The following is a 14,855-nucleotide window of genomic DNA, read 5'->3' as shown; positions in this document are numbered from 1 at the left end:
CCGCAGATGCATGGTGACCCGCCACTTGCGAACTGGCCCGCAGCCCATCTGTAGCCGAAGCAATGCAAGCACGCTTCTCGAGGGCCATCCTCAAAGAAATTGACCATAAAGAACATGGCTCTAGCGCCTCAGTGAGCCCAACAGCTCGGTTTGAGTCTCCAGTACTCTGGGTCTGCTTCCCTGATAGGGTCATCCCCAGCGGAACCTGAGAAGATCGTCCTCTGAGATCCATTAGGGGGAAGCAAGCCGCCACTTGTTCTCACTATATAAGTACTACGTACTCCGTAGTTCAAGCCATAATAATTAATTTGCTCATCTTCTTTTCTCTTTTTCTTTTTCTTTACTTTCCTTTTGCTTTTTTTCGGTGTTCCCATTTCCAGGTCTGGCCCAACCCGCATTCGGCCTATCCCAGTTCTCGACTACATCATACCCCAACAATTCTTTTGTATCGTTGGCCTTATACTCATCGTGCATGATTTGCTTCGGATTAGTGCACCTGCTTAAACTTTAGAGGCAAATGTTGTGACCCCAGCGTCATTGCCGAAGGACTTAAGTGTATCAACTATCCGTGGTACTCCCATTTTCGAGAAACCACACAGTGTGACTACAATTGTTTGCCTTCTCTTTCACTTATTAAGAGCGCGTGGAGCCCCAATTCAAGAATCTCAAAATCCAAAAAAATCCAAAAAACATGCCTCCAGATGGATCAACCTTCACGGCCCTAAACCTCCCACCGACATTCGAACTACCCCAATGCATGGAATACTTCACACTCCGAGCGGGCCCAAACACAGACCTATGGCGCAAACCCCCTAACGGCGAAACCTCTACAGCCCCAATCGTCTTCACATCCCTCCGCCACGCATTCGTCGTAGCGGAAGTGACCGTGAGCGCAGACTGGGAAATGGAATGGGACCAAGGCGGACTAGTGATATTCGCCGGCGCAGCACCTCAATCCCTCTCCTCCGAAGTCGACGGACCGCCGGGATTCCGCAACGCCCCGCGCTCACCCTGCAAATGGGTGAAAGCCGGAATGGAGTTTTCGTCGGGGACTGTGAACGCGTCGTCGGTGAGCGCGACGGCAGATGGTGCGGACTGGTGTTTGTCGCCGCTGGCGCAGTCGGCTCAGGCCGGACTGGCGATCCACTCGCTGCGTATCAAGCTTGAGCGTGTTGGCCATGCGCTGTGGATTTGGTACCAGGTTCCGTCGGCGACGCCGTTCGCTGGGTCGCCTGGTGCGGTGGGGAATTCGTGGAAGAAGTTGCGCGAGGTGACGTGGTTCTTTTATGGGGTTGAGGATAAGTTTGTGCATGTTGGGGTTTATGCGAGTCGGCCGATGGGGATGTCGCGTGGTGGGACTATGTGGGATGCTATGCATGGTATGACGCTGGATGCCTCTTTGCCGACGGGTTCGGCGGATGGGTTGGTGGTTGAGTTTGAGGATCTGGAAATCTTCTAGCTGGTGTGTCTGTTCTCTTCTTTGTTGTTGTTGTTTTTTTTTTGGTTTGCTTTGGTGCGCTTACACTTCGGGTTTTTCTTCTGTCGAGTCCTGGTGATACATATTCCCCATCGGCGTTTCATCAGTTTCATCGAGCGATTATGGCATGTCTGGAGTCGAATTTTGTGATATTCTTTGTGAATCTTTCTGGTAGCAAGTTGATTTTTTATATCATTCAATATGGAGCATATTTTTTGATGCACTTGAGCTTTTTGTTCCTTTCAACTGGAGTGTTATGATGTTGCCAGGGTGTATGGACGCGATGAGTCGCGTTTCTACTTGGCACGTGCATTGCTCATCCAGCTTCGTCGAGTTCTTTGCAGTGATAGGTCCCTTCGGTGATTACTATGGGCTCTATTCTTAAATTTGCTGTATCAGGTTCAACTAAAAAAAGAAATTAAAAAGGAAATTTCATAGCTGATATGGTTTGGTAGTCTCCGATGTATATATTGGATGAACCCTTGAAAACCAAGCCTAAAGACATTATATATATTGCTGAATTTGGACAATGTTTGATATGTTGGGCGTTGGAGACACGTCCAAATATAGATATCTACATAAACTCACCAGAAAGAAAGATCCATTAGATATTGTTCAAAGTCACTGAGATATACTCCTTGATATTGTCACTAACCGAAAGCGGACTAGACCGGGTTCGTGGATATAAACGGGGAAGTTGCCGAACATCAGAGCATTCAATGCCTCAACCTCAAGCCAGAGTAAATCCAGAGTAAATTCATAAGGCACCTAGCTTACAATGCAATATGACTTACTTCGCTCTTCAAGTCCTGCATGCTGCATGCAGAAACTCGACCTCGTGGCAGCTCTGGAATCCCGAGGCTGATGTCACAAGCTGAGTCAGCTGACTACGGGAAAGCCGTTCCCGAGGCCCGGGAGCTAAGAATTTTCCGTCGAGGGTGTCCAGCTCTCAATTGAGGCCCACCAGCACCGATGATTTGCTATAAAGTAGCTCGATAGTCTTATTATCCATCTCTAGTTTACTCTCACCGTCTATTGTAGGCCAATTGGTGGTAGTTGTGGCGTAGTTGCTCGTTGAAGAGCGGGTCAAATACTGTGTAGGACCCGTAGCAACATCCGCTAGAACGGGGATAAAACAAGCGCCCAAAAACAAAGCAGGAGCTGTTTATTTTGAAGATCGAGCTAGGATTTTCACCCCGGGTTATAGCTTTGTAGCTTGTCTACGTGGAGTTCTGAGCTTTCGAGCAAAGTAGCTCGTGAAGCCCCCATACGTGCATTTTTCAACCATTCGCCCCCGTGGGGAAGGTGAAAATCTAGGAAGAAGGGAGAAAGAGGATATTATACGGCCGTCAGACGCAACACACAGAGTTTTTTTCGTTTGGCTCTTTGATAGGTTGGATGGTCGATGGGCCATGTAGGACTCTATATGTACAGAAAGAAAAAGTGTTGTAGATGACGCTGAAAGTAGTACATGGTAATACATCACGACCAAATACCCTCCCCGGCAGAAAAAGAGATTCTCTCAAAAAACCCAAAATCCTTGTTTTGATGACATTTTTCCAAGAATCCGAAAACCCGAGTTGTAGATAATTTAGACGTACTTGCACATCATGGCAACCATGAGATCGAAGAGACCCATGGCCTCGACGAAGGCAAAGCCGAGAATGGCGTAGGAGAAGAGCTGGCCACGGAGGGCAGGGTTGCGGGAGACACTCATGAGGAGAGCGGCGAAGACGAGACCGATACCGATACCGGCACCACCGAGACCGATGGCGGCGGAACCCATACCGATGTTCTTGGAGACCTCAACCATGGCGGAGGCGACCTCGGAGGAGTACTGGCGGCGGGCGGCAGTCTGGAAGGCCTTGGCCTGGAGGAGAGTGGGAGACTGGATGCGCTTGGGGGCACCGAAGGCGGGGGCCTTCTGGGTGAAGGTGCGCTTGGTGGCAGCGTTGAGCTGGAAGCGAGCAGCAGGGCGGGCGACCTTGGAGGTCTGGGCCATGACGGAGGCCATGCGGGAGGTGAAGACACGAGTGGCGGCCATTGTGATGATGGTTTATAGAATTATAGGGTGGGTGGAAGAGAGGAGAAAGAAAGAAAGAGGAGAGAGATGGACTTTTCAGGGAGAAAAAGCTGGGAAACTACGGGAGACGGCACTCACTAGGACATAAATACTCTACGGCCAAATTTTCGCCCGTCCGCCTCCTAGTCGGTCTTAGTGTATGTGTAAGGTAAAAAAAAGCCCTAGGTTGTGCGTGGACTCCGGAGTATTTCATACGCAAATCACACTATTTGGGAATGCTGGGGGTGGTATTGCTCTGTTTTGCTCTTGTTTCTTTTCCTTATTCTTTACCGTGTATTGCTACCTGTCGGGATCAGTCGGGTATTGCTCCAACTGGGTCCACTGGTTGTTATTCGTGGAGGGTTTATGGGTCCCAGACTATCTATCAGAATGTCCCCTGCATGGAAAAAGATGACCCTTCACTTTGTAGGGGATCTTACATAGTGCCTCTGATACATTTTTGATATACGTATGTCAATCGTAGAATTAGAAGCTGAACAAAGGGGTAGAATAAAATTACGAGATGAAGATAATAAAAACAAAAAAAGAAAAGATAAAATAATATAAAATAAATCCCAATTTTGCCCTTGCAGTGGATCTTAAGCATGTTCCAATCCAGTGGATCGACCCACCAATACGCTTCTATCAACCAATCATAATCCTCTCCGGTCCGTAGTGTTTCTTGGATTTGTTCCCGGCGTCGCCCAAACCGGCCCGACTCGGATTGCAGGTCCACCAACTACGGATTCACTGGGCAACCATCGGTTGAAAGGAGATAGATAATGTGGATGAGGTGGATAGTGTCTCCCCCTTCGTCCCTCGGGAATCCACCTCACCGAGTGGTCACATTTGGGAAATACGTAATTATGGGCGGACCCGGTACCCCGAACAGCTTCGGTCTCCTGCCTATGGCATGCCGAGGGACGCAAAACCCATGCATCGGACCTGCAGGTGAGGTTCGATTCTTATATAAATTTATGGCAGGGGTGAAATCGGAAGATAGAAAAAAGACAGGGAAAAAAAAGATAGGGAAAAAAAAGAAACAAAAACCGGGTTGTCGTGTCCTTGCTTTTCACAGGTCCACTTAGACTGGATTTCCGACCCGCCATAACCCGATTATCGCACTGAAAACCGTGTCTTTCTGGATTGCCCTAAAGGAGATTACAGAACATTCAGCGTAACGCGGTAAACTGTCAATCAAGTCTTCCCTCCCTTTTGAACGGGGGTTGGAGACCCTTATATAGGCAGACCTACCTCCAGAAAAAAATTTTCACGGGCAAATTAAAGTATCCCAAACGGGCTAACTAGAGGCTCTTCGCATATATCCCGGAAATTCGATTTTCTAGCAATTTCGGCTGATCGCAGCTTGGCGGGACCCACACAAGCTCGATTCAGGGTGCAGCCGTTACGCGTTTTTCCTTGCCTCGAGCTATCCAGGCCATTGGTATGGGAGTTGGGGATAATAGTTATGCCAGAAGTTGCAATTGTAATTGAGAATAGCAATTGAGTCTAAAAAAAGAAGCGTAGAGAGAGAACTGGTATAGAGGTGTGAAGATACAAAAGGGGCTCTGGTGCCGGGTGTAATCGGGTAAAATACCAGAATACGGTATGGTAACTGGCAGACTCGGCGAGTCATCAACTCATCATTGACATGCCCGTGAGGTCATAAGGCCAGTTGGCATATAACCCGTATAGCCTCAGCGTCTGTATAATCGTGTATGTTGTACGCAGTATTGCCGTAATGGCACAAGACACACAGTATCCATAGCTTAGTTTCTTTCTTAAAACTATATCCACTCTCTCAATTCCAACATAAGATCAGTTGTGCCCACCCGGTTGTTAGAATAACTCTTTCCCTTGAACCGCACTCTCGCCCTCGGCAGAAACACATGCAATCACGAGCCTAGCGCTAGCCCAGCACTATATCTGACAGCCACTGATGTGCTGGACAGCCCATACCCAATCTCACAGCCATGCTTCCGTCAATATATCCGCCTCCACGGATTTAAAGCCCGCCCAGTACAGCAAATCACCCAAAATGTTCTGATAACCCGGCGTGAGCCTCGAGAACGAGAAACGCCAAAGCCGCGGCATATGATCCGCCAGGAACAACATCTACCCCAACAAGGCGTGTCCTTTCTACGTCCTCCCGGATCTGCCCGAAAGCATCAGCCCTCGCACCGACTGCACACCCTCGATCAACGCAGTCTGATCCTTAGTTCTGCATCACACCCGAAGCGGGCAGTAAGCACCGAAAACAACACCTCTTTAACAATCGATCCAGTCCGCAAGAACAGCCACCCCAGACTCGCATGCCACATTATAGATACGCGTTACGCCGTCCGCCACACACTCAGCCATCAAGCTTCACCGTCCAGTCACAGACGGAACTAGTGGCAGGTCCGCACTGTGTAGACCGGTCATTGCGCACATATATTGTAGGCTTCGACGTTTCCCACTGTCACAGATCCAACCATCTCGAGGCTGCGGATATGTTGTGCACCAGGCCGGCAGATCTAGACTTGCGCGAGAGGGTCGGATAGTGAGGATTTAGGCGCGGAGCGAGATTGTTGGTTCTGTAGGAAAGGCTGTAGTTGTAGATTGGTCGTGTTGATGTGCAGAGTATCGAGTACTTGTATCGCGTTGAGAGATGCGTGATGTTGCTTGACGGACATGTCGGATGCCGAGGGTATTCCACGTACGAATTTTTTTTTCTATTTCCCGGGGGTGGTTTGGTTCTTATTTGGGAAGATGGAACTGGCGCATCTCACGACATTGACTGAACGCAAGTACTCGTTTGTGCAGTCCTTTGAGACATGATGTTAACTGGATAGTTTGTTTGTCCTCGGCCCTACTAATCAACAATTGCCATGACATTGGGAGTATGCATCCTTCCTGCAACAAAATGACCCTCTCAAACATATCGAATATGTAACCTGCTTTATTATTGTGGTTGTAGATAATTGGTGTCTTGGAGAGGTTTCTCACAGGACCCTTCTTCAGCCACCAACACAGATAAGATCGTCGACATCCACTAGCTATACGCAATTGGGACTAGTCTTCGATCTACGCAATCGAGATCGGACACCGCCAGTCTTGAGCTCTGGAGGGATTTCCTAGCAGAGTTGCGGTGAATAAAATAGTTATCTGGCCTTAAGTTATTGTGGAGAACATAGATATCACTTGTTGTTATTCGGTATACTGAAAATGCTGTTAGAGTTGCTTAATCGAAGATTTTAGCTTAAAATAGATTAATATTGAATTGATGAAAATGCAAGACCTACCTAGTCTTGTTCATTTGATTCAGAATTTCTGAAATGAGGATGATTCCTAACAAGAATTTAAAGCTAGTTAAAGAAAGCGAGCAAATATTAGATGGTAAAGCAAGCCAGCATATGCATCCATCCCCTAAGAATCAGCCAAAGCACTCTTCAGAGCACTAGTCAGGTCCACATGGAAGAAAGGCCGATTAATTCCATCCACGACAGCCATACCAGTACCGACACCAGATCGACCACTGCGACGATGAGTGTTAACCTTCGCATCCCTCTCACCAGTCCGCACAACCTGAATATCATCTTCAGAGACACCCATAACCGACAAGGAAGCACTACTCTCCTGCACCTTCAGGCCAGCCTCCAAATCCTTCGACCAGTCCTCCGACCCGATGACTTGAGACTGAGCTACTGAACCGGGTAGACCGCCATCTAGGATTTCCGCAACGTTAAAGATAGACTTCTGCCATCGAGGACCTGACCCATCTGAGACGGCGGGGAACCCGAACCCAGCGGCTGCGAGAGCACGCTTCGTCCATCTGTTGTGGATGTGCGCGAAGTGCCACTGCACGCTGTCTGGGGATGCCCAGCGGTCTAGCTGGTTGCGGACGTCGATGAGGTTCTGCACGGATGTGACGTCTACGTTGTTGACGGCGGCGAAATCGAGGATTATGGCGCGGAGAGTTGGGAGTGGGGAGGTGGGTGCTTCCTCTGCCATGATAATTTTGCGTTCGGCGCGGGTTGGACCTGGGTCGTTCCAGGGTCTGTCGCCTGGTGTTTCCCATGCTTGTGGGTTTGTGCGCCGGGTTTCTTTGAAGATGTGGCTGACTAGGTGGTCTGTGTAGTGGTTTGCATTGGGGTAGTTGAACCCTTCGGAGACTCTGTAGATGAAGATCCCTGGGGCTGGTTGGTGGATCTTGATTCGGGGGTTTGTGCCACCTTCATGTTCGGTTGGGAGGTAAATTCTTCGGGAGCTGTCGGTATCATCTTCGAATTCTGTATTTGGATCTCCCTGGGATGAGTTGAGGATATGGTCACCCACGACTGAATGGACCTGGACGTAGCCAAGGAATTGTCCTCTGGCTTTGGCGAGTCGGAAGAGGAGCACTGCCAACGATACACCGACTGTGCAGTAAATTCCGGTCTCGATAGTTGAGAATATGATTACGATAACGCCCATGAAGAATATGAGTGCGTCAATGGGGGATACACGCCAGAATTGATTGGTGACACGGGGCGGTGTAACGAGATCACCCACTGCGTGGATGATCACGGCCGACAAGGACGATTTGGGGATGAAGAAGAACAGCGCTGGCAGTGCATATATGGAAAGAAGGACGACAACGGCAGTGATCACACCTGCGAGGGGAGTGCGTACGCCGCACTTTGCTTTGATAGCAGTTCGCGAGAATGAGCCTGTAGCTGGGTATGCACCCAAGAACGGACCTAGTAGGTTTGATATGCCAATCGCAATGAATTCCTGCGATGGGTCGATCGTATAGTTGTTGACACGACCGAACGATTTCGAGATAGCAATGTGTTCAATCTACAGAACAATCACAGCGGCAGGGAGCTCACTAAGAAATGCCTTGATGATTGGAACATCTATTTTGGGAACTCCTGCAGCCTTGAATCCCCGGGGGACATTGCCGAGTAGCTTGAAGGCAGGGTGATTGCGTCGATGGAGGTTGACCGCAGCGCTGATCATGGCGTAGAAAAGAACGACGAAGGCAGTGCGCAATGTGGACAAAAAGAAGAACAGTTTGGCCTTGTGGGGCTTCTTCCTCGTTCCATAGTTGCAAGCAGACCGTATGCCATATAACATTGCCAAAGCCGTGAGGCCCATAGCAGCGTCCATCTGAGCAGATGGAAGATGCTCCAGCGTGTCAATGATGATCTTGTAGGTTGCCCCTCGCGTAGAGAAATGGGCTTTCTCCCCGAGGACCGTCTTCACTTGGCCAGCGCAAACATTGATGGCGGACCCAGTCATGAAAGCAGTGATAGCAGGAAGTGGGATAAAGTCGACGATGAAGCCAAGACGAAGCAATCCGAGGAACAATACGATCGCACCGCAAATGATTGCCAGAGCGGAAGCAAGGACCGGTGGAGGTATTTCGGGGGTGAACTGCTTGAACCCTGATGATGATTGAGCCCATGAGTGTAGACATGACCGCCACGGGCTGAGAGTGTTAAGTGTTAGTTTTTTCAAATCCCAAAAGAAAGAGGGATTGCTCTTACACCAATAGTGATGTCCTTCGACGTTGCAAAGAACCAATAGATCAAGACCCCCATGAATGAAGAGTACAGACCGTACTCTGGGGGGCAGCTTGGCTAGTTCAGCGTATGCCATACCCTGTGGAATGACCACGGCGCCAACAGTAATTCCTGCCGAGAGGGGTTAGTCTCTGTACATCTTTGATTTTACTGGGGCTTTGCTCACCTGCCACGAGATCCCCAATCAGCCATTGCACGTTGTAATACCCGATCCAATGGAGAAAAGGGAAGAGGCTCCAGATGTAACGACGAACTTGAGGAGCGGTGGGTGTGTGACGTCGAAACCAGTCGCCCACAGTGGGCTCATGCTCGTAATAGCCATAAGTTCTGGTCTCATCCCTCACGACCGGAGGAGTTGAACCTAAATCAATTCGTAAAAGCTTTGCGAAAGCGTGGCCGACTCGAGTCGAGATAGTCTCCGCCATTGTTGCGTCGGGTCTTCTTCGGCTCCTCGTAGTCTGGAGGGTCACAACCGGCAACTCTCCAGATTGCTAGAGAGAAGAGGAGTTGAAGAAGGAAGAAGAAAAAGGGAATGGCCAGTAAGGAAAGCCATATTGTGTCCATGAGGCTCGGACCATAGGGCTGATTGCCCGTATACTTCGGTTCCGGCGATGTCGTGATTTTAGTGTTGATTGACCAAGACAATTGACTCCGACCAATCACGGCAGGTCTGAACAGTAGGTCATTCTCACGTCAGACATAGGAAATCAGATAGTTACTCTCCATTTTGAGAGAAATACTATGTAATATGTTTATGTGTAGGATATGAGAATAAAATGAGGAGAATATTGGGGAGAACTCCCCGGGAGGGGAAGTGTAAATCAAACTCTCGTAGGGCTGAACGCTTGGACCCACCACGGATAGGGCTGATCTACTCATTCCAGGGCTATGTACATGCCTATAGGCAGTGATATACTAGTGTCATAGCCCACTGTTATGCAGTTACTATATGATTAACTCTGCTGCCTGGAATTCGTTTATCCCGTGTTGATTCTGTTCATTGGGGGACTTATTTTGGTTTGTGGAACGTGCTACTCACCCCTTTGTACTCCGTATCACGTTTGACCTATAATAGTCTTCAACTTTCGTAAATTTTCGGAGAATATCAATTACCCCTATATACCTAGGTCTGTAGGTACTTGTATGAGTGAGAGTGGAGTTGAGGGGAAAACGGGTACCTGGTGCCTGCCCAGATGAGCTACCCCACAGACATTCCTGGAGTGAATTTCCTTTTCCGGTTAGCTTCGCCCTTTTGGGTTTAGCGTCCCAATACCCCATCATGTAACCTACCTAGATAGACCACTGTAGGCTTCGTTGTGAAACTGGCGTGATCTACGGCTTGGATTGAATGAGCCGGGCGGGATTCTCTTCGCTGAGTGAAGGGCAAATTCCGCCTTGCGGTCGATCTTCTCCCTTTAAGGATACAATTCCAAAATGGCAAGCCTGCGGTCTGATAGTCTAATTCTAGTACCTTCTAAGCTCTACCTTGACCACCTATGGGAGTATGAGGCCTCTTTATCTTACGCGATGTATTTATTGATGAGATAAAGTTTCTAGACGCAGAATGAACGAAAGTTTTTGATAAGAGGTAACCCCAAAGAGACTCGACTTTGACATTGCGGTGCACAATGGCGCCAATTCAATCGTTGCCCGGGATATCAGGCATGGATCAAAGATTTTTCCGCTGGTGGTATAGACAACATGCGTTCCTTGTACGATATGATCGATGAAGTTTAAGCGACGATTTAACCCTCAGACTCTCACTCATTTCCGCTAGCCATATTCAACCACGACTGATACTTTGGTGATATTGATATCCCCATCAAGGACCGATGCTCTTCGTCGGCCAGTGTTCTCTTATGCTCGTCGGTAAGCCTCTCCTCTATCGTAAGCATGGTAAGCTGCCTTACGACTTCGGGAATAGCTGCACTACGTATAACATCCACGAGGTTGATGTCCGATGCCTCTATATCGTCTTATAAATTATAAAGGATAGCGAAAAGTAATCTAGCTCGATAACAAATGATAGTCTATTAAGAACCACTACGAATAATTCGCGCAGAATAAAATAAGTATTATAGCTGAAACACTCTATACCACGAACGAGACTATTTTCATCGTCATTCGGAACGATAATACATTATACTCGGTCGAATAGCCGAGTATGACAAGTGGAAACTCGATCATACCCTTAAGTCCCCGATCGTCAAGCGTATATGTAAGGGATGGGAAGATGTCTTGGCGCTACTCTTAAGAGCACCGCTTGATCCTGAGTATCCGCTGGTTGAGCCCATTCCATGGTACGATTGTGCGAATGGAAGGTAAGCTCAGATGCAAACGAGTTAAGGGAACATCGGCATATTGAGATGAATGCCTAGTTAGATCGTCTATTCTTATGGACATTGGGGCTCCGGTTGAAGTGTGGCTGTTGGTTGTGCGGCTGATGCCAAACCGCCGTTTGATCCAAAATGTGCATAGCAAAGGGAGTCTAAGAATATCTTTCTTTTGTAGAGGCTGGCTCAACAGCTTAAGGAGGAGGTAGTATTAGAGGGTAAGTGGGATGTCCGTTTGTTATTTTTATTTCACATTTACCTTTCTTATGAGAAATAGCACTGACCAGTATGAATAAGTGGATGGGCGGGCATCTGGCCTAGCGGTTGTCGTTGGCGACATTGGCGCAATGCCACATGGATCCCCGTCCATCCTCAGCTTGAGTGCCGTTTGATCTTAAGCTGCCGGATCGCCTACGGGCGATGACTTTTTTTTTCTTTTTCCGTTTGGTTCTGTTCCAATGATAACCATGCGGTTAAGCAAGCTCTAAACCCACAAGGACTTCTCAACGTTTCCACACTTCATTCAAGGATATATAGGTGATTGTCTTTCTAATAACCACATATATTAGAGGCCCCTGATAATGTCGAGGAGGATATTCCGTAAAAATACAAGGCAGAGATCAACCTTGATTCTCTGGTTGCATCGCACCTGCCGAGGTAGGCAACATGGGCAGTTACCTCCCGAGGTGCACTTACCTAAAAACACGTAACATCCATGGATCACGAGGAAAGCCCTACTTTATGTTGATTTCCAAGGTATAAGCATGGGCACTGGTGGATAACTTCCTCGACAGGTTGATGTTAGCCGACATGGAGACATTCTGCTATAAGTGTAGTAAATGTAGGGCACTTTGAATCAAGGCAGACCTTATGTATAAGCTCTTTCTTTGTCCCCACCCCCTGTGATCTTCCGTCTTCGTACGTTGATTGCGAAGAGATATGAGAATCAAGCAAAGGAGAAAGACTAACACTCAAGTTCATCCAGTCTGTACAACTACTTTCTTGCAGAATACATCTATGGATAATTAACACCAAAATAAAACTCAATTGCACTACAATGATGTGCCAAGTCACTATCTGATCTATTTACATCCTAGCAATCCTTATCTACCCTTGGCCCTAGAAGGCCACGCTGGTGAATCCTGCTTAATTCTAGATCAATATCAAGTATCAAGAGCAGGTTCCATTTGCCTATATTGTAGAGCTAGATTATCCAAAATATTCCGGCATCTGGCCTACTCTTGATTATACCAGTTAGGAGAAGTCATCCATGGATAAGATGACCACAGATTTTACCGTGCTATTTTTACTCCCCTATCCCGCGCATTTCGCTCCGGGACCGGGAAGCCGACCACACCGCCCTGGGTGTATATCTGAGTAGATGAAAGTCGGTGGAAGGGAAGTCCAGTATTTCTGGGAACTGCAGACGATCTCAGTGCAAATTACTGCTATGGGCTTTGAGCCAGAAATGCGGCCGGGAGGGTCCAAGCTTAGGGAGGTCGCACGCAGCACGCAATGCACGAGAGCTACTAGTGTGAGGCACGAGCTTTCATTGTTTTGAAAAAAATCTCTAACTATATTGTATATTGTTGATTCCCCGAACATAGAAATTGAAAGTAGAAATAATAAATATGGCGACCCGTAGTGTTCCGCATATATGGGCCCTGATCCAGTAAAAAAAAAAAAAAGCCGAAACATCAGCCAATCCACGAATGGGCAGACTATTGAAAATTGATCCTCCACCCATATGTCTTTTTTTTTGTTTTTTTTTTTTGGAGATCACTGCAATAATGACTCAGAACCATATGACAGGTGGATAAGAACCTTGCGGCCCATTGGCGCCTGTTTATCAATTGGGTCTGCGCTTTTTAGCGCCCAATTTCTTTTCAGGGTTTGTCTTTTGGACTGTGCAACCAGAAGAGGAAAAAAGGCAGACGTACTTTGTAGAACATTGAATGATGTACATCGTATGGTTGCACATGTTTATAAACAAGAAGCAAAAAAAAAAAAGCCAAACAATAAACCTCGGCGATATAGCTTCACCGCATATTGGAAGTGGAGATCCGGTTGAAAGAGCGCAAAAAGCACGAACAGCCATTGGGCGTCAAGCTTGAATGCTAGTGAAAGAGGAAAGGTGCAATGTATATGGTCACTATGCCAACTGTATTCCCCACTCCCCGAGCTGTGCCGTCAGAGGGTTTTTTTGTACTTTGGGCTGAGATTTTTTTTTCTCTTTTCCCCTCCTCCATACTCACAATAATCCATCCTATTGCTCTGTGAGCCTGTGTTTTCTGTACACGATAAAATCAAGCGTTAAATCTTTGCTGGTCAAATTGTGAAAAAATCTCTAATACCCCATCATCTTTTTACGACATTACGAATTCGAAACGAAATAAACCATGGCCAGCGTGCAAGAGCCCCTTATCCCGGATAGCCATGCGCTTCCCACAGATGCTCCAGTTGAGCCCATTTCATCCATAGATGAAAAATCCACTGCCAGCGCACCTGAGGCAGATCTGAGCGAATCCACCGCTACTCTGGTTGAGCCCGACAACACACAACAATCCAAAGATTCAACCCAACCCGAGGTCCCCATGACCGCCGCGGAAAAGAAGAAGGCCAAGAAGGCAAAGAAGAAGCAGCAAAAGAGACAGGAGAGTGTTAGCTCCATTGCTGTTCCTGAAGAGACTCCAGCCGAGAATTCTGCCGAGCCTGCAGTGGAGGAACCAGCAGTTGAAGCTTCCAAGGGAGCTGAAACCGCTGCTGAGCCAGTGGTTGAGGAAAAGCCTGCCGCTGAATCAACCCCCGAGGTTGCTGAGAAGGTCGCCGAGCCCATCACAGAAGAGCCAAAGACCGAGGCCGTTCCGGAAACCGTCGCAGAGCCTGCCGTCGAGGAATCCAAGGCCGTGGAAGAGGTTGCTAAGCCTACCACGGAAGAGCCAAAGACCGCCGAGAAGGTCGAGGAGCCTATCACTGAGGAGAAGCCTGTCGAAGAAAAGGCTACCGAGGCCGTTCCCGAAACTGCCGCTGAGCCTGCCGTCGAGCAGCCCGCCGCCGAAACCGCCGTGGAAGAATCCAAGGCCGTGGAGGATATCGCCGAGCCCGCTAAGGAAGAGTCAAAGGCCGTCGAGGCCGTCCCTGAAGCTGCTGTGGAAGAAAAGACCGCCGAGGTCGTTCCTGAAACCACCGAAGCCGCTAAAGAAGAGACTCCCGCTGAAACTGCCGTTGAAGAATCCAAGGCTGCTGAGGCGGTTGTCGAGCCCACCACTGAAGCCGCCACGGAAGAAAAGACCACCGAGGCTGTCCCCGAGGCCGTCGCAGAATCCAAGGCCGAGGAGGCTGTTCCTGAAACCGCCCAGGAGACCCCCGTCGAAGAACCTAAGGCTGAGGTTGCTGAGCCAATCACCGAGGAGAAGCCTGCCACCGAAGAAAAG

The 14,855-nt window shown here is 48.4% G+C and overlaps 2 protein-coding genes across 2 annotated transcripts; one reads left to right on the top strand and one right to left on the bottom strand.

Moving 5' to 3' along the window:
* Positions 1-691: 691 nt before the first annotated feature.
* Positions 692-1,459, top strand: N7471_013072 (uncharacterized protein; the record flags this gene model as incomplete). The annotated part of the gene is made up of 1 exon (XM_057285791.1): positions 692-1,459. One exon carries the CDS (start codon positions 692-694, stop codon positions 1,457-1,459), a length of 768 nt encoding a protein of 255 aa, XP_057129116.1.
* A 1,609-nt stretch (positions 1,460-3,068) lies between these two features.
* On the bottom strand, positions 3,069-3,521 carry N7471_013071 (ATP synthase subunit C family protein; the record flags this gene model as incomplete). Its single annotated transcript, XM_057285790.1, has 1 exon — positions 3,069-3,521. One exon carries the CDS (start codon positions 3,519-3,521, stop codon positions 3,069-3,071), a length of 453 nt encoding a protein of 150 aa, XP_057129115.1.
* Positions 3,522-14,855: the final 11,334 nt, after the last annotated feature.

This window comes from Penicillium samsonianum (genome assembly GCF_028829775.1).
Source record: "Penicillium samsonianum strain IBT 33392 chromosome Unknown utg000009l_segment0_segment0, whole genome shotgun sequence".
NCBI lineage: Eukaryota > Fungi > Ascomycota > Eurotiomycetes > Eurotiales > Aspergillaceae > Penicillium > Penicillium samsonianum.
This window is presented reverse-complemented; position numbering and strand designations above follow the sequence as displayed.